This window comes from Mauremys mutica, chromosome 19 (assembly GCF_020497125.1).
Source record: "Mauremys mutica isolate MM-2020 ecotype Southern chromosome 19, ASM2049712v1, whole genome shotgun sequence".
NCBI classification, from domain to species: Eukaryota; Metazoa; Chordata; order Testudines; family Geoemydidae; genus Mauremys; species Mauremys mutica.
Window position 1 is genome coordinate 23,168,611 of NC_059090.1, and position 20,292 is coordinate 23,188,902.

A 20,292-nucleotide genomic window follows, 5' to 3' on the forward strand; every position below is an offset into this window, starting at 1 on the left:
TTTCTACCTTTCTTTTTCCATTGTGATTTATAGTGTGTTGTCTATTGAATGGAATGGATTCAATGGCCCCAGCTACACTAGAAGTAAACTGTCTTGCTAAAACTGTTCAAAGCAAAATACCCTTGAGTATGGGTGAATCGGACCTCTTGACATCAAATAGCCTACAAAATTTCTAAAGAATTATTGGGAAGCAAAATAAACTAATATGAGAGGTATTTGAATAAATCTTTCTTAGAGTAAGCAGGGGTGAAAGGAACAGGACGTGGGGCCACCAGTCCTCAGGAGCCAGCGCCCGGCACTGGCAGGTCCTCCGACGTGGCTGTACTGCCCCCAGCCCTACCCCCAGCCCTTCCATGTAGCTGCGTCTCCTGTCTGGGATCTGTAGGACAGGGCTGAAGTCGGGGTTGGGGGCAGCACAGTTGCACCAGAGGAGCTGTCGGCACGGGGTGCTGACTCCTGTGAGTGGCAGTCCCACATTCTGCTCCTTTTCCCCACTACAGTTCCCGGGGTTCAGCGGATACTGATTTCTATCTGTGGATATCCGCAGGGATAAATTTGTATCCGCATAGGGCTCTACAATTCATTCTTGAAAAATGTGTCTTTCCGGTACAGTGTACTGGCAATAAATGTCTTAATGGTTTGGCATACTGACCATCCAGGCTTACTTGCACCACTGAATACCCCTGAGATATTTGAAAATATCTACATCTTTGCACACATTCACCATGTAATTATATATCATTATATATCATTCCTGATGTTCTCAGTAAGATTCCTCCCTACAACTACAGAGGTCTAGTATTGCCTAAACTGGGGGTAAAAAAAGAACCCGCAATAACAACAGTATGAACAATTTCAGGGAGCAAATCTAGTGCTGCGATGTCAAGAAAGGGCTTGAGCTATGTGTTATCTGTACCACCTTTTCATTCTACCTTGGGCTCATCTGCATACATGCTACTGTATCACAAAATCTATCCCAAAAAATCTGAGACAAATCATAGTCTTTTTGAAGTCAATGGAAATTTTGCTATTGATCTGAACTGAATCAAGATTTGCCCATTGAACATAAGAAATATTTTTCACGGGAATTCAATGTTTATTAAAAATTGCTCTCTTTTTTTTCTAGTATTCATCATGGCGTCTGGACTTTTGGTTTATCCTTTTGGCCTCAGCTCTGCTACAATGAAGAAATTCTGTGAGAATTCAAGCATATACAATGCAGGAGACTGCCAGATTGGATGGGGGTACATGTTGGCAATTGTTGGAGTCATGTTATCTGTCTTTTTACCATTCTTTGCAAAATATGCACCAAAAGAGTACATATCTTCAACTCCAATACCTACTATTTTATAGTATTTTATTAGTATTTAACAGCAAAACATTCCTTTTAATCAATGGGCAGAAAGTATTATAGCACTTCCTTTTAGCTGTATGGCTAAAAAAAAAAAAAAATAGGGGGAGAGAGAGGGTCAGAATCACAGAGACCAAAAGTGCACTGATAGTCTTCCGTAAGCATGAGAAGCTAACACTCTGGAATTGAAATAAGACTAATTAGCAGCCTTTATGCTGCTCTAAACTTATAATGGCTTAATGCCTTAGTCAAAAAATCTGTTTATCCTCAAAACATCTGTCTACCTCCCAAACAGTTTCTTTTATGTCTCAAAACAGTAAATCTGTTAAAAACCTCAGTTCTCTTTTATATGTTATTAAATGTCAGAACTTTTATGAACCCAATAATTTTAAATCTGATAATGATATTTTGTTATAGTTATTCTGAGTGGGGAAAAAGCCTGCTAGTAACCAGAGCCTAAAATGAAGCTTACCTATGAAAAAAGATGTATGCAAGTTCTTTTGTTTGTTTGTTTTTAATCAATGCATGTTAGGAGTGTGCCTGAATATGGTAGTATGTAGGCACATGTTTTAGTACTGGTCTAGGAATTGGGAAGTATAGCCTCCACAGTGATTGCTATACATTTTAGCTAACTTTTTGCTAAAGAGATCTAACCTTTTCAAAAGGCCCAATACTAAAACAGCTTAAAAAAGAGAAGTATATTAAGAGGAGAAGTGCATTTGTTTTATCATAGTTCTTAGATTATGATTTTGCATGGAATTGTATATAATTATTTGTAGTTTAGGGGGTTTTATAAGTCTGTAAGGTAAAGACTTCATTTATAAAACATACGTGTCTGATGGCAAAAGTACCTGTGCACATTTCATCATGATGCAATGCAGAAAGGGCCAGAGTATGATGGCCTTACTCACGCTGACTAGTATCTTGCTCCATGAGAATGTGATTTCTTGTGAAGTAAAATACTACTCAATGTGAGTATGTGTGGCAGATTTTGACTCAATATCATCCAATGTAATGTTGACTAGAAAAGTCACATCTGATGGGTATTTTTTGTGTGAAATGTATGAAGTCTAGTTCCAGCAATGGCATTTTTGGTTTCATTACCACCAAGGACTCAAACAAATGCACCACATGCCTTAAACAAAAGAATGATTGAGTTCTAATATTACTCCATTGCCATATTTCTCCTTCAAAATTACAGTAAAATTCCTATCCAGTACCTAGGTCATAAGGATGTTATTTATTTTTAATATTTACTAGTAAAGATCTGAACCTCTTAGATTATATTTTAATACTGAACCTTACTTTTCTGCTTTTTATTTTGTCCTGTGAACCAACTGATCAAATCTATCATCTTTGTTAGTTGTATGCAGTGTTCTTGTAGCCATTTGGTCCCAGGATATTAAAGACAAGGTGTTTGAGGTAATACCTTTTATTAACCCACCTTCTGTTGGTAAGAAAGACAAGCTTTCAAGATTACACAGAGGTTTGGAAAAAGAGCTGAAGAAGAGCTCTACGTAAGCTCAAAAGCTTGTCTCTCTCACCAACAGAAACTGGTCCAACAAAAGATATTACCTTACCCACCTTGTCTCTCAATCTTCCTTGGTTATTTACCAAAGCCTGAGTAATAGTTATTCCTGAATTTCTTCTTTTCTGAAAAATGTGCGTGAAGGGACAGATAGAGAAATGTTGAGAAAGTATAAGAAAATGAGAACTGATAGAACAATCACTTTACTTTATTCCAATATGTATGAAAGTATTATACAATCTTGTTTACATTGTGAAGCCTTCTAAACTCAAATTAATTAAGCATTACATTATTTTCTAAAATAGCTGACTGTTACATAATCATGAGCTCGAAAGGGCAAATTATGCACATACATTTATAATTATAATTATCAATTACATTATTAATGTTTAAAAATGCATATTTCACAGCTGAATAAAGTAAATAGAGAGAGCTCTGTGGTTTTTGTCATAGAGAACTAAGGAATGAAATCTTCTAAATATTTAACAAAAATGAAGCTGAAGGAATTTCCTCTGCCCTCCTAAAGGCAGAATAGACTTCAGTCTTCTCTGTATGTAGCATGTAGCATTTTTAGTAGCGTCTTATGCTCATTTAATAAATTGCTGGAATAGATTGGAAAGCTTCATATAAAATTCAGAAGGTAAAAAGTGAGAAAATAAACAGATGATAAACCCATAACCACAAAGTAAAGAGAGAGATGCAGGCTTTTCTTTCCTAACCAACCTGTGCCTTTACAATAGAACAATTATAGAAGACAGGATCAATATTTAAAAAAATTCTCATCAACCACTGAAAATGTTATACAATGTGTAAAAATTGTATTCTGTGGGTTTTTCTCTGTTTTGTGTAATGTTTACGATTGTTCACTTAATGTTTCACTAGAAAAAGTGATTTGTTAGTGTAAATTAGAAAACATTTTTGCAAAGATTTAATTGCTTACCAAAAGTAAAATAATTTTAGATTTCTATTAATACCCATAATCTATCTAGTAGACACAGAGGGCCCAATCCTAGCACCACTTATAAACATAACTTTACTCACGTGCATAATTGTGCCCATCAGTAATCCAATTGAAATCAGTGGGATTACACATGTGAATAAAGTTACGTAAATGTTTGCAGGATTGGACGCATAGTTTGAAATTCCTTTATAACTTTCACCTATTTTCTCAGTAGGAGTCTTAAAATTTACAATATTGCTATACCAAACTACATATAGAAAATTTATTTTCAGTGTTTTGAACAAACGATCAAGTTAAAAACTCATGTTTTTTTCCACAGTATCCTCCACTTTCTAAGAAAGAGCTAAACTAATGCTTCCATATTGAACGTCCTTGATATAATTTTAAACATTGAAAGGAAATAACAAAAACTTAATGGAGACTGGTGAGATCTAAAATGGGGTAGACAGAATTGCCATGTAAAAGGTCCATTTTCAGAGCCAATTTATAACTCTGGGTAGAGATCATACTGTAACTGACTCAAACCAGAGTAAGCAAAGCATATACTGCAGAAGATCCTCTGGAACTTAAATAGGAGGAATTACTACCAATACATTTGCTAACACTGATAAATCACTTTTTTAATGAGGATTGTCTGTGAGTTATATTGTGTATAATAGTTTTCTTGTTAAAAAAAACAGAAAATTTACTGGATCAGGTTCAAGTTTTATTCTAAATATATAATTTTTTAAGTGTAACTAAAAGCTGTATTTTCCATTACTGTGTTTCTGCGTTGACTAGCTGCCTCCTTTTTAGAATATTAACTGTTTTCTGTATTTGACTTGTTGAATAAAATATTTCAATTATTTTAAATGTGAAATTTACAATTGCCAACACTGTATAATAAAATAATTCACATTGTTCACTATTTTCCTGACTTTGCTTTTGTTTTACAGTTGCAGTCAGATAAGATGCACAGCAGTTACTTTAAGGGAAGAGACTGATGGGATAAGGAAATGGCAGCTATAGGAATAATCTATATAGGTGTCTGTGTATAGAAGCATAGGCATATAAATTTATAGTTTGTGATACCTGGCCTGTACAAATATAATCCAGTTGGTAGTAGGCTGCTATCATGGGACTTGGGAGAAGCAAGTTCAGTTCCCTAGTCTTTCTCCCACCTCTTGCGTGGCTTTGGGCAATTCACTTACTGTTACTGTGTGCCTCAGTTCACATCTATAAAATAGGGATAATAGTACTTCCCTACTTCACATGGATGTTGAGGATACATTAAAGATTGAGGCAACTGAATACTTCAGTAATGGGGACCAGATAAATACCTAAGATAGGCACTGCCGAGCTGTTCTGGGATGAAGCCTGTTACGTTAGCCTGTAGAAGAACTTCTACATGGGTTTTGGCAGAGCCAGAAAAAGAGAGGCAACTTCTGCAGCTGTAGCCCAGCCAGTCAGAATATGGATCTACATATAATTTATATTTATCAGCAATGAAAATCATTTTTTAAAAAACATTTATTCTTTAGATGAAATATATGGTTAATATTTTGAAATAAAAGTTCTTATTTTCTCAGAATAATTTCTTGGAGTAAACATACTAAAAAGCAACAATAAATTCATTTAGAATTGATTATCTGATTTTTCTAAGCCATTTAGGTTAATGATGGAATTAGTACCTTATTTTGCTCCAGTTACTTACACTTGCACTGAATGATCATATAATTCAGAATTCAAGAAAATTAATTTAATTTAATTCTCAGTAAATTTCTGACATGAGACTAGATGGTTTCTCTATGAGAAGAGGCAAACAGGCAATGCACAAGGGGACGGAAATGGTATGATGAGCCTGTAGATCATTTGGGTGAACAGGTTCCCCTCAGAGTGGGCAGTGTATTCAGCCCTATACCCTCAGACATTTTGAGATCCTTTACAAGCGAAGACCATCTATGGAGAGGCCCTATACTTCTGCACTCTCTCCAGCTCCCCGTGATTCTCCCCTACTCCTTTCCCCTTAAAGGGCTAAGGCTAAATTATTAACGCTTCAATGGATTGTCTGTGGGGTTGGTGGAAGGGAGGATGGACATCTCCCAGTTCAGCCTTCTATGGGCCATACAGCTGTACCCTCAATGTTAGACAAAAGGGGTGAGAAATTGTGCTATGAATGGGATGTTCCCTCCACCTTCCATGATAATACTACAAAATTCATTCATTGTTTACATTCAGGGTACATTAGTTTAGCTAAAAGTTGAGTCTGTATAAATTCATGTATTTGTAACCAAAATGTAATACAGGCAGTCCTCGACTCTATGACGTTCGAGTTACAAAGAACTGCAATTAACGACGCTTCTACATGGACACCCTGATTCGACTTACGACTATAGGTTTTGAGTTTATGACGCTTGGTCCCGCAATGGAGTAGATTGTGGTTCCGAGTTCCAACTTACAATGCAATTGTAAGGAACCAATTGTGTCGTAAGACTGAGAACTGCCTGTATTCCTTCAGTAAAATCTAACAAACCACACAACAAAAAAATCTAGCACAATAAACTAAGAAATATAATGGTAGAAACAAACCGGAACAATTTTATTTTAATTTTTAAATAACACATACTATAATTGTGCTTTCAAGTATTTAATAAAAGAATACTTTTAATAAGAGCTTTTGTAAATGCTCAAGATGTGCAGCATTTATGCTTGTTGATCAACGGGAGTGTGATCTCAACTTTAAATTATTGCTTAAATAAACATTACTTTAAACTTCATTCATTGTTTTCACACATTCTCTCATCTCAACATCTGAAGTTTTAACAAATTCTTGGAAAGTTCTTTGTTCTACAATAGTTGCAGGTCTTACAGACACACACTTGAAGATGTTCCTTTTTGTGTCATAGTTGCCCATGCACCTATGGACTCGACCTCTAATTAGTCTTGGAAGCTCACGATCCTATTTCAAAAGCATAATAATCAAAAGGTTAAAATTAATTCCCTTTTCTGACATGAACTAAGCTCTTCAAAATGTCTGAAGAATAATAGTGTTAGTAGGGGATTACTGGAGGCTAGGTAATGTTTGTGGGCTATGTCAGCTCTACAATCCCTTGCAGTTCTTGACCTTCTCTGGCAGCATCACTGCACAGGAGCTACACCACAAGAACTTCTTCTTTTGTCAATTGTCCCTACAACTCTTAGGAAAAGTGGTTCCATTAAAAGAAGGGTGCTGTGGAAAATAGTATGTTCTGAGGGAAGTTGGTAAGTACCACAAAGCTAGATGAAAAGATGTCTTAACAGTGAACAGACAAAAGACCCACAATAACTTTGGCCCAAGTCTACCCTGAGACAGGGGCGGCTCCAGGCCCCTGCACGCCAAGCGCGTGCTTGGGGCGGCATGCCGCGGGGGGCGCTCTGCCGGTCGCTGAGAGGGCGGCAGGCGGCTCCGGTGGACCTCCCGCAGGCGTCCCTGCGGAGGGTCCGCTGGTTCCGCGGCTTCGGTGGAGCATCCGCAGGCACGCCTGCGGGAGGTCCACCGGAGCCGCGGGACCAGCGGACCCTCCGCAGGCACGTCTGCGGGAGGTCCACCGGAGCCGCGGGACCGGCGACCGGCAGAGCGCCCCCCCCATGGCATGCTGCCGTGCTTGGGGCGGCGAAATGGCTAGAGCCGCCCCTGCCCTGAGATATGCACAAATTACCTTAAAAAAATTAATCAACAAACTGAGGTACCAGAAAACTTCCTGCTATATGTCCTTTGTGAGAAGAATTTAACTTTGGCCAAATTATATACATAAAACTCCTCTGGGTACAAAGAGAATTTTCCTACATCTGCAGCTAGCCATAGATGGAAAGCAATTATGCAAGCCCAGAACTGCATGGCCCTTTTATAGCCTCATTTCTGAATGGTCAGTGCTATGAAGGCATGCTTATGCAACCCAAACAGGTACACCTTTTCTAGAGGACTGCAAAAGCTCAGCAGCACCAAGGGGTTGGTGTGGGTAAACTACAAATAAAAATATGCAGAGCACACCTTGAAAAAGAGTGAATTTTGCCGCATAACTTCTCTACTTTATACTTGTTTCCCTCCAAAATCCCAGTCCAGCTTTCCACAACCTAAACAAACTCTTCTCAAATTTAATTTGATCTGAGAAAGCCCCAAGACACTTGCACAAACATTTCTCAACAAATTTTGGCAAAACGGGTTTGGGCTTGCCTGAACTGCAACTGTATTTACTGCCACAGACCCAATAAGCTGTTTGTTCACTTTGTATGGAAAGTGAACAATACAGCTTTTAACTTTATTTTATACATTAGAAGTTAGTGTTAACAGAATACGTGTTATTAACCTCCTGACTGCACCACATATAGTATATTCTGTATAAACATAGAAAATACTTACAATTTCATAAAATACACATGGCAGACTCTCCTTTCCATCTCTCAAGACAAAACTTTTTGCTCCATATGCTCCAGGTGTGACTGCAGAATCAAGTGTGCCTTAAACAATATGTCAAGAAGTAAACAAGGATGTAAACATGCGAGCACTATTAAAGCCTGTGATCTACAAATATTAAGTGACATTAATATTCAATAGACAAAAATACTAAGCAACATACTGATGTCAGTCGTCTAACTAGCACAGTTTCCACTGACATCAGTGGGAATTCTACTGCAAATTAAGGGCTACATATGGCACACTAATAGTAAATTCACATATTTTGTCTCTGAAGTAGGTGAAAAAATACTATTCTTTTCATAAGCATGATTATAAACTGATTAGTTCCCTAGGTACTGGTGCATGAGAGATCCAGTTTTCTTAAAGCTGTACTTACTCATATATGCAAATCAATTCTAAACCATTAAAATTTGTAACCAACATTTCCAAGTTAAAAGAGTCCATGAGTTCATGTTACATTTGGTATCCCCAGCCACCCCAACTCTTAAAACCATTGGTCATCTCCAGCTTCCTTTGTCAAATTCTATTTTTAAGTAACATCAATAAAAGTGAAATAGGTTGTAAAAATAATTCAAATTCAGAAGAACTCCAGGTTTGGACTGATTCCCAGGTTAATTCTATTAAAAAGTTATTGCAGAACTCTGGTATCCTTGCTATATGGATTTTTCATTGCAAATTTTCTCTCTGTTTCTTAGCCTCAATAATATCTCAAGCTTTAATTATTTTAATTCTATAAAAAATGTAATAATCCTGAAAAATAGACAGAAAGTCTGCTACTACACTCTTAACTGATGTTGTGATGGCTTTTTATATAGTGTGGATTAGTCTCTCGGGTATATGAAGAGGGGGCTATATGATGGGGCATAATTTAGCAACAACAAATCAGGAAAAAGATCTTGGCGTCATCGTGGATAGTTCTCTTAAGATGTCCACACAGTGTGCAGAGGTGGTCAAAAAAGCAAACAGGATGTTAGAAATCATTAAAAAGGGGACAGAGAATAAGACGGAGAATATATTAAAGCCCTTATATAAATCGATGGTACGCCCATATCTTGATTACTGTGTACAGATGTGGTCTCCTCATCTCAAGAAAGATATACTGGCACTAGAGAAGGTTCAGAGAAGGGCAACTAAAATGATTAGAGGTTTGGAACGGGTCCATATGAGGAAAGATTAGAAGCTAGAACTTTTCAGCTTGGAAAAGAGGAGACTAAGGGGGGATATGATAGAGGTATATAAAGTCATGAGTGATGTGGAGAAAGTAGATAAGGAAAAGTTATTTACTTATTCCCATAATACAAGAACTAGGGGCCACCAAATGAAATTAATGGGCAGCAGGTTTAATACAAATAAAAGGAAGTTCTTCTTCACACAGCGCACAGTCAACTTGTGGAACTCCTTGCCTGAGGAGGTTGTGAAGGCTAGGACTATAACAACGTTTAAAAGAGAACTGGATAAATTCATGGAGGTTAAGTCCATTAATGGCTATTAGCCAGGATGGGTAAGGAATGGTGTCCCTAGCCTCTGTTTGTCAGAGGGTGGAGAGGGATGTCAGGAGAGCGATCACTTGATCATTACCTGTTAGGTTCACTCCCTCTGGCATTGGCCACTGTCAGTAGACAGAACACTGGGCTAGATGGACCTTTGGTCTGACCCAGTACGGCTGTTCTTATGTTCTTATGTAAGAAGTTAGGTTGTGCTCATCCTTTTATCAAAGAGTTCAGATTTTATAGACAAAGTTCCAAGCTTCATCAATAAAATTCTTCATCAGTTTTCTAAGTACAGACAGGTTTTAGATCGTGGGCACAGTTAATCAAATCAGCCACAGAGAGATGTAAAGAGGACTTTCTTCTGTCAGCTAAACCCATTGCTGCTGGAGGGAAATTCATCCCTTTGGGATTCATGTAGTGTTTTCACCTCTGCTGTGTGTAAGGGTTCCTACAAATGAGCGAGGCAATTTTAATTTGTATCACATACCATGAGAATTCTACCAAAAGGAACTTCTTCAGAGAGCTATATCAGCAGACTGTCTAGCCACCGTGGCCATCTCCCCTTTTCAGCAAGCTCACTTTTGATGATGTGCTCTCCTCTATACCTTTACCTTTGTACCCACCTGTTAAGTGGAGTTGTGGCTGCTTTGCACAATGCTACCAAAACCTGAGTAGAGTTTTCATCCCCTGGAAACTCCACACCTCTTTTTATCAGCCTAAGCCACTGATTAAATTAGCACAATTCATTTTATACTGCCCTTGAACCTTGGCTAGAAAATATAATAGAAATCAAGACAAGAGTAGAAATATTAAGATGGGAAGAGTTTAAATATTGTAGGGTGCCGTGCTCGTATTTTGGTCATCTTTGATATATGGACAATTGTCCGGATATGAAATTAATTGGAGGCTCATGTCAATATTAAAAGGAAAATGGGTCAAATATTAATCAAAATTTGAGAACTTGTTCTTTAAATATTTTTACTATTGTTGCTCTACAGTAAAAACTGCATTGTCTTTGTGGGACTGACCCACCAATATTCTTAACTATAGCATAAACTAATATACATACCTAACACTTCAAATAATAGTGCAGTTTTATAAGTATACTGGCTCCAATGCTTCATACTTTCAATGACTGCACTTATAATTCGCAGAGAATTATCGTTTTCTTTAAGTTTTAATTGATATGCTGGAACTTTCTTTCAGGGAAAGATGAAAACTCAAGTTAAATAGAGACGTTTACAGTCTTTAAAGTCAGATAGATAATTACACATTGGTCTTATGTTAATTATCCAGTATTTAAAGTGAACACATTATTTAATTTATTTAGATTAATAAAGCACCAATAAACCACTGTCCAATATAACTTGTTTTATGATATCACAAAAATCACACAATAGATTACTGTTTCTGCTCAAATAAATAAGTACCCCTATTCAAAACAATGGTCACACAACCCTCCTTCACACCCACACCCATGCAAAAGGCATTTCATAAAATGAAGATTTTATTTAGGAATTGGACTTTCTAACGTGTCTAAATTACTTCAGAGCACAAGTCCCAAAATCCGCACTAATTGGAGAGAATAAGTAGGACTTGACAAAATCCCATGGACATGCACCAGACCACTGATTTGAGTCCAGCCAAGTGGAAAACAATTGCTGGCAAGACAAAGAAATAATATAAACATACTTGAAACACACAAGTTTGTGCCGGCTACTTCATACTGAGTAGCAGATAGAAACAAAGTCATGACTAGCAGTTGTCTAAAACATACACAAATAAATCTAATAAATAATGAACAGCTATTTTGTTTCTGATTTATACTGTGCTACCTTGTGAGTCAACATTGACCAAATAGATAATTATAATTCATTTGTGAATGCTGGGCATGGCATGGAGGTACAGAGAAAAAGAAAGTTATATCTTTAGGTACAATGGGATTTTTGTTGTTAAAAACATAAGTAATGGAAACATTGCTTAGTCTAAATTTGTGCTATTTTTGACAGGGAAATTGCATTTAGCAAATTAAAAAAGAAATGCAAGAGTGAGGGATGCACCAAATGTAAACAGAGGTTTAAAGAACAGAAGAATAGATTAAAATCAGTCAGAATTTCTATTTTTATTAACAAGCTGCATTAACAAGAGCTATGAAGTGTGCCAACAGTTTTGAAAAAGGTTTTGTAAATGCATAAGAAGAGTAAACTAGAGTACAATACTCAGCAAGAGATATATTTGTTCTCCTTACAGAAAAGAACTTCAACTACAGAAACTAGGAGACAAAAACAGTTTTTCTAAAAGCAGAGCAACTCTTTACCATTCAACAAACAGTTGAAGAATAAGAACCACTATATACCACTATATTGCATTCCTCACAACATATGACTTGAAGAAGCATAATTTTATTTCACTAGTAAAAATTATTTCAATAAATTACATTAAAGCGAGGGCATGTCTTTCTTTAACACAATTCAAAAATGTTGCTGCCAACATTTCAACAACATTTCCTGGGACATATCTAAGAAAAGGCCAGGACTCTGAGCAGAAGGCTGACCAAGGTGTGTGTGTGATCATAGGGTGTAGTGGTAACTGCTTGCGAATGTTTGGAAATTTTAGGTTATTTTAATATGAAAATCTTAATTCCAAGGCTTCCCAAAGTTGAATTAATGGAGGCGTCCCAAAGCTAGAATTCATGGTGGCTTCATCTGCCCTCGAACAACTTTCCCTCCCCCAAGTGGCATCTGTCCCCTTATTATTTTCTTGGGAAATGTCCTGAGGTCTGTAATTTCTTCCCCTTCCTACTCCCCAAAATTTTACCTGAATCATTTTGTCTTCTGGAACATGATCAAATTGTTGTTCATTAACTTTATTTTGTTGAATATTATGTTTAAATTTATATGCTGGACTATGATCCTGTAGACTTCTTGATGTGGTGCTGGATATAACTGGCCATTGTGCTTTGGATGAACATATTCGTCCTGTTACAGTTGTCTCAATATGCTGTGATGCCTTATGATGGTCAGGTAGTTTGTGCTGCTGAACAGTTCTCAGACTATTTGAGATATTCTCAAACTTTCGAATGATTCCACTATCAGATATCAAATTGATTCTGCTACTTGGCGACATATGCTCATTTCTGTTCCAAACTTTAGCATTGGTATTCTTTTCTTCTGCTCTGCAGTGCAACATTATATATGATTCAATATCACAATACCTATTGAAATATTGACCTGCATATTCAAAATGTATATAAGTACATTCCATAGATTATTCTGTGACCTTTTTAAAAAAACACCTTGTATTTCTTTAAGCCCTGATAAAGTGCTTAAACATGTGCTTAACTTCATCCTTATTCAGGATAGTGATTAAGTATGTGGTTAATTTTACACATGTGCTTAACTCCCATTAACTTCAATGGGTTTTAAACATGTGCTTAACTGATGTCCTGAACAGGGATGCTTTCCTGAAACAGGACCTTAAAATGATTTTATCAAATTCAATACATTGTAAATGCAAGTTCTCCAAATTATAGAAAAGAATTCACTTGTGAACCCTCATCCCAGGGTCACTGCTCAAAAATTCCTCCTACAATTGGCTGTAAGGCTAGCCTTATGATTTCAGGACCTTACACTTCATAAAGAAAACCAATTAACTGCTTCTACGTCCAGTCCTGCCACTGGAGCTGAAGTTAGGGAGGTCTTGTCAGAAAGATATTTACTCTCCCACTGATCTTACAGCTGGAAATAGAAAGAGAGAACTAGCCTGTGGATGGGAGTGTTTCCATGGGATGTGGGGCCTCCAAAAAAGCACAGCCCCAAGCAACCACTTGCCTGAATTGTAATAAGGCTCAATACTGACTTTCCAGTTAAGATTCAAGTTTGCTTGAACTTCTTTCTGTATAAATAATGGACAATCATTGCCCTCATTCACAACACCACCTCCCAATGTAGTCAGTAGGAGTTCATCACATAAGGCTATATCAGACACCAAATTTTAAGCAGAATTCAGCATAGCTAAAAAGTTTTGCTTGAAAGTTCATGGCACGATATGGCCTATGGCATGGAGGCTGGAACAAACCCTTCCATATGTGCGTATATGTTTTGAAATTCTAACAACAAATTGTGTTTATTTGTACCGTTTATCAATTTACATGGGTAGGTGCATTAAAGGATCCAGATTTTGCAACTGAAAATTATTTTTTGAAATCACATCTAAAATTAGAAGAAACAAATTGGACTCTGGAATTCTTCCTAATTATCCCAGAAGTTCTACTGGCTCTCTACTGATCACCTTTCATTCCAAGGCATTTATTTGTGTAGTTCCTGATTCAGCAAATAGACAATGTTTTGATGAATTGGAACCATTGAAATAAAAATGCAAATTTGGTTTGAAAGTGTACAAAATTTGTAGTATATATAGCTGGTAATTGTGCCCAAAGAGGCTAATATACCATTAGAAATAAATTATTAGTTAAAAGATAAATTAGATAAGCAACATTGCCAACTCAGAGTTGTCTGGAAGGGAAATTTTAATTGATTATTAGAGTGCTGCCTGTGTAAAGACTGCAGGAGTAGACTTTTATGCCTGATCCAAAGTGTACTGCAGTCAAAGGAAAGCTTTACATTGATTTCAGTGGACATTGGCTCAGAATTAGAACATAGGTTGGGAAGCATGCCAATGATCTGAGACTCAGAAAGTTTCTTTTGAATGTTATAAGAACATGGAAACATATAAGAAATATCAGATTTACTTTCATATAAGAATAAGTATTTTTCTGTTTAATGATAATAAGAAATGCTAAATTTTACCAACCTCAAAATATTCAGGTTCTTTCCAGTATTTGATATATTAGGCTTTGATGTGTTTTGTTGTTTCAATAGAGAAGGAGCCATAGAAGGTTCTATTTGGCTTTCAAAGAAACATTTTAAATGTTAGAATGACAGAGTAGCAGCCTGATTATAGGTTAAACATGTGAATTGTATTTTATGAAATAATTAAATGAATAAGTCACTAAAAGAAAACTAGAAGGCAAAAAAGTTTGGTTTTACATACCCACTGTTTGTTGTTTTCTGTAGTTGAGCCAGCTCTGGCTTTGCAATTTCCCACCCTAATTCTTAAAAGACAAAGGATGGCATATGGATAAAAACTGAAAATACATATATGTACTAAATATACTTAGGCCCTCTCCTGCAAAGACTTATGTATGTGCTTTGTGCGTCATAAGAAACCAAATGCCACCTGCCTCAACAGGTGGGGGAACTGATGGAGCTGGTGGGGAAAGGGACAGTCCCAGCAGTGAGGGAGGACACTTGTTGAAGGACACCAGGTACCTCCTCCTATGCTCATGCCCTACTGGAGTCTTTGGTACCCTTTGGCCGGTTGGAGGGAAGGGACACCGACTGGCTCACATCCCCCAGCTTGAGGGATATAACAGGGAAGATGAGCCATGTGAAGTCTCTGTTTCAGCAGCCCCACCCTACCCACACTGAACTAAGAAGGGGAATCCAGCCTGACAGATGCTGCGGGTCTCACCAATTGCCCATTTGGGATCAGGAAGGAATTTTTCTCTCATAAGGGTCAATTGCCAGAGGCACAGAGAGCATTTTAGCCTTCCTCGTAGCACCTCCAAGCCACAGTAGATTAGGCAGAAATGCACTTAGTATCTAACAGAGATACTTGGTGGAGTTGCTAATTCAACACAACATGCAGAAGGTTTCCAGTGCCATTAAAAGGATAAAATAAGGGTTCCAAGAGGTAAAAGACATGAGATTTTGCTGATGGGAGTTGGGCTCATGGGATAGGGTCAGACATTGTGGCTCATGTGGGTGGAGGTCCCCACCCTTCTGCACTCTCTGTCCCCTTGATGGAAGGGTGAGATTGGTAGGTCTCAGAGCAAGATGAGTCATGGGGGGGAGAGGTAGGCCAAGGAAAGCATAACCCAAGTTATGGGTTATTTAGTAGCAACCTGTAACCCCCACACTGGAACCACTTAAAATGCCTGTTATATGTGAATATGGGTGATGGGTGGGTAGCACACCTCCCCTGTGTTTAAGTTTAATAAAAAGTTTCACCCAGCCATTTAAAATCCATCCATGTGTCTGCCTTAGATCAATGGGGAATTTGGTTGATTGATATTGCACAACTTTTTTTCAAAGTGAGTTTTAATTAACCTTTTTTTCTAATTGATGTTTAAGCTACCAGTTTAGAACTGTCTGTAGTAAGCACAAAGAAATTGTTATTTTAAGCAGTAATTGTAGGGATAACAATGATGACAATAAATAATCCTGGCAGAATTCTATGTCAGAGCCTTTTAAAAACACAGTATTGGGGACAGATTATTTCTCTTTTACAAGACTACAATAGCACACTATAAATGTTCCATCCTGTAACAAGGACCTTGAATTTCTATTTAAACCACCCAAAACCAAAAGGTCACCATTTCAAGAGGCATTTAAATGCCAACATTCTATTTCATTCTCTAAAACAGAAAAAAAGTCAACTTCCCTGCAAGCACACATTAAAAGGGCTTAATTATACAGAGGAGAAAGAAATTTACTGTAGGACAGAAAAGAATAGAACATATTTTTCTCTCACAAAATGAATTTTTCTACAGAAAACTTAAAGCATGCTTGTGAGCTCTAGATAAAGATGGCTAAAACTTTTAAAAAATCTTGTTATAAAGTTAACATTAAAATTGCCTTAAATGCCATGTGTGTTTTTTTTATCTTATTTACCAGTTGTTCTAGCAGAAAAGTCATAACTATGAGTCACAGTGCTGGTACTTGGCTCATTTTTAAGTGGATTTGAAGTGAGCGGCTGTCTGGTTCTTTTTTTCTGATTAAACAGCGGTACAGGTAGACAACCTAAATATAAATTAAAATAACTGTATCATATACTGTTGGAAAGCCATGAAATCCTTCTGACTAAGGGATATACAATCTACATTTTCCATGCATAAAATGGGTATATGATAATTACTGAATTAACATTTCTATCCATTATTATCATCTTTATTATTTATTTTATATCACCTGAAAGTATGGTACTTCATAAGGAAGACAAGGGAAGAGTTTACAGTCTAAAACCCCAGTCCTGCAAACACTTGCACATTTGCTAAACTCTTCACTCTCTGAATGGTTCCACTGAGTTCTACACTACCACTATGACCTCAACCCTCCAATAAGGTACATATTTAGTGGAACTCTATTTGAGCACAGGGGACTGGCTTAGTAGAAAGTGTTTGGAGAATTGAGTAAATACATTGATAAAATGATTTTCAAATTGTACAGTAATAAAAAGTAATTGATACCTGCTGTGCTACGAGATGAATTGTCACTTAAATTTCTCTTCATTTCTTTCACAATATCCAAATATGCAATAATTTATTAACTATTCCAAATTCCCCGTGTGAAAGTTATATTTCAATTAAATCTGCCTGTAGAAAAAAATCTCTAATTCACATTATAAATATAACTAAAGTACATGCAGCTTTTCATCAGCTTCATTTCATTATTTGTGTAACAGTTTATGTATATCAATTTAGGCACATTATTAACTTTACTTGTGAGAGTAGTCTCACTGATTTCTGTGGTACCATTAATGTGCATAAAATGATACTACATGAGTAAGACTTTCCAAGATCAAGGCCCCCATTATTATATTTTTTAAGTAAAATAAAATATTTTGCATAGTTACATCTATTTTGGTCCAGGTTTATTTTTAATAAATTTAAACATTCTAAAAAATCTTCCCCTTTGAAATGAAAACAAATCGTTATAACTTTCAATTCAAAGGGTAATTTTGTATAAGTCCCTGAAAATAGGGAATTAAAATGAAAGTGATGATTTAACCATAACTTTAACATTGTTATAAAGTGTGGTGCTATAATAAACCCTGAAAAGTTTATGCCTGATGGTTATGAATAAGAACTGAAGGTTTAACTATTTTATGAAAAATAGTGCCACTGCACCCATTGCACACGATGTGAAAATGGAAGAGATAAATTTGCTCTTCTAACAGCCCAAAACCTTTAAACACTTCCCTTTTGCAGCAGGTATTTGATATGACCAGAATCCATCATTATAAACTGGAGATTCTGTGGGAAGAATTAACAGAAATTAACTTTTAAAGTACATTCACATTTGACAAACATGAATTTTTATTTGCCATGCTTCCTTTCTGAGTAATCTGTGACAGTATTATAAGTAGAAACAGTGAATTAGAATACACACATGGTATTTTATTCCTAGACCACACAGTTTGAGTTGCTATTTCATGTACATCATTTCACTTTAAATGTTTAAATGGCTTTAATCCTATCTGACCTGGTGTCATATATTTGTGCACATAAAATCACTACAACAGAGTAATTACATTTTGCTCATTTCTAGATGTGATGAGTTTTGTAAAACTTTTGTAAAATGATATGCAATTGTGGTACTATATAAGCAGTGTTGCCAACTTTCTTCATTTTATTGTGAGTCTTGAGATACTGGGTGTTTCTACTGAAGCTTCACCTACTGGAATCAAGAGACTGCATGAGAATCATAGCTTTCATTAAATAAATACATATATAAATAAATGTATGTTTCTAGCCCTGGGTGCAGAGAAAAGCTTGAAAAAGTTAAGCAAGTCCTATATACCTTAAAGCCTCAGAAATCTAAAGAAAAATAAAAAGAACCCCAAATTTATTATTTTTTAATCTTATTATTTTTAACCAATATTGTCATTATGGGGGTCCTGACTCCTAATTTTTTAATGTTTGAATTTACGGTTGCCATATCTGAGATACAAAAAAAGAGGACTTCCATAAAACTGGACAACCCATAAAACTGGACAGTTGGCGGTGTTTACTGAGTACCCCTACAGATTTCCCAGGACAGCTACCTCAAAAAAGTCATGATCCTGGGAAAACCTGGACAGGTAGCAATGCTACTTAGAGTTGGCCGTATTGTATAGGGGTGATCCAGCAAAAAATATTCTTGTATGTTTACAGACTGGAACTAAATTAATAATAATAATAACAAAAGTCACAAACACATTAATTACTTGCCCCAATTCTTAGCATATAAAATGCTGCAAATACTTATGTACATGCTTAACTATGATTTGTGTTATGTCTTTCATGTTTGTAGGATCAGAGCCCACCTAATACATAAGATAGACAGACTATATATATATATAGCTAATTTATAACCTCGTTTATGTCATGGACATCAATGACAGATGCACATGCATAAATTAGGGCAGAATTTGGCCCTGAGATCTGTAATAGTTTGTATTTCAAACACTTTTTGGTGGTTCCACAACCCATCAATGAAAATAAATGTGTGAGATTTGTAAAATGAAGCAAAGTAAAAAGCATACAATCCTGCAATTTAATTTTATGGCCTCGGCTCTTGCTGTGCTGTGTGTGATTTTAGTGACTTTTATTTCCTTGATGTTGAGATAAAAACGTGTCCACTGCTAACGACTAAGGGACAAGCCCCTGACAGGACAAGGAGCTGAGGAGAAACTGGGGTAAAACCTTTCCCCGGGCTTAGGAAAGCGGGAAAACCCAGCTCCAGGATCAGGGTGCAAGCAGCTGGGCTGAAACTCTGCCCAGAGCTAGTGGACGGGGCTGAGGGAAGGCTGATGTCAAGCCCGCCAAAAATCAACGGTTGGAACAAGCGGTTACTCCAGCGCGCGGGGCGGGGAGGCGGGAAAGCGCAGACTAGCGCTCCATTCCGCCGTGCTCGCGCCTTCTCTGCACAGCTCGGGACTGGGGGAGACTGAGGAGGACGAACATGTGTGTGGAGGGTGGGGGGGCTGTGTCGGGCACAGATGATAGGAGGCACACAGCCCCGTGAGGCGAGCACAAGCTAAACGGGGAGACTGGTTGCACAAAAAGAATAAACTCATTTCCCAGTGCATCTGGGCTTGCCTAGGTGGCGCCAGAAGCCCAACAGAAACATGCAATAAACCCTCCTGAACTCTAACTATAAACTTATCCCCGTTCTCCAGCCTGTGACAGGCTTTCCCCTCAACAATCAGCTCTGGGCTGGATTTCACCCTAGCTTCTTTTCACCCTTTATCCTCTGAGTGGCTTTTTCTTCAGCCATTAGTTCTGGGCAGGCTTTTACCTCTGCAAGAAAAAATGTTATGAAAATAAATAAAAGTACCTGGGAACCTCACAATTAAAACAATCACACCCAGCTAAAATAATGTAAATGCGTTTTTTAAAAAAATATATAGTAAAAAATATGGGGGGAAGGGATAGCCGACATTTGAGCATTAGCCTGTTAAACCCAGGGTTGTGAGTTCAATTCTTGAGGGGGGGGCCATTTACAGATGGGGGCAAAATCAATACTTGGTCCTGCTAGTGAAGGCAGGGGGCTGGACCCAATGACCCTTCAAGGTCCCTTCCAGTTCTATGGGATAGGTATATCTCCATATTTTATTTTATTTTTTTAGAACAGCCCTTACCCTAAGATCTGGGTGTTCTGCAAGATAGACTAATAGTATTTCATTAAAAAAACTTTAAAAGAT

At 37.1% G+C, this 20,292-nt stretch overlaps 2 protein-coding genes across 4 annotated transcripts in view; one reads left to right on the forward strand and one right to left on the reverse strand.

The window, feature by feature from the left end:
• LOC123352900 (transmembrane protein 211-like) overlaps positions 1-4,743 on the forward strand; it is a 145,141-nt gene extending 140,398 nt beyond the window's left edge. Inside the window, exon 3 of the mRNA XM_044993445.1 lies at positions 1,127-4,743. Coding sequence (XP_044849380.1) covers positions 1,127-1,353 — 227 coding nt within the window. The 3' untranslated portion in view covers positions 1,354-4,743. The remainder of the gene's footprint in view (positions 1-1,126) is intronic.
• A 1,653-nt stretch (positions 4,744-6,396) lies between these two features.
• SPATA22 (spermatogenesis associated 22) lies at positions 6,397-19,656 on the reverse strand. Of its 3 annotated transcripts, none has more exons than XM_044993443.1 (10): positions 19,132-19,656; positions 17,807-17,860; positions 17,075-17,200; positions 16,500-16,628; positions 14,818-14,878; positions 14,578-14,673; positions 12,583-12,940; positions 10,835-10,964; positions 8,219-8,316; positions 6,397-6,778 (listed from the first exon to the last, which is right to left on the reverse strand). In XM_044993443.1, the coding sequence occupies exons 3-10, from the start codon at positions 17,115-17,117 to the stop codon at positions 6,587-6,589; spliced, it is 1,107 nt and encodes a 368-aa protein (XP_044849378.1). In that variant the 5' UTR covers positions 17,118-17,200; positions 17,807-17,860; positions 19,132-19,656; the 3' UTR covers positions 6,397-6,586. The 3 variants fall into 3 exon arrangements, with proteins under 3 accessions (XP_044849378.1, XP_044849377.1, XP_044849379.1); XM_044993442.1 differs by having other exon boundaries at positions 17,807-18,284; XM_044993444.1 differs by lacking the exons at positions 16,500-16,628; positions 19,132-19,656 and having other exon boundaries at positions 17,807-19,104.
• Between the last annotated feature and the right edge of the window lie 636 nt (positions 19,657-20,292).

What these genes read in the sequence shown, in the direction of transcription:
- SPATA22 (XM_044993443.1), bottom strand. Translation starts at nt 17,117, where the DNA reads ATGAAGAGAAATTTAAGTGACAATTCATCTCGTAGCACAGCAG. An exon ending in CAGAAAACAACAAACAGTGG is followed by an intron (nt 14,674 to 14,817) that starts GTATGTAAAACC and finishes TTTCTTTGAAAG; the next exon opens with CCAAATAGAACCTTCTATGG. An exon ending in ACTATTATTTGAAGTGTTAG is followed by an intron (nt 8,317 to 10,834) that starts GTATGTATATTA and finishes ATATTGTTTAAG; the next exon opens with GCACACTTGATTCTGCAGTC.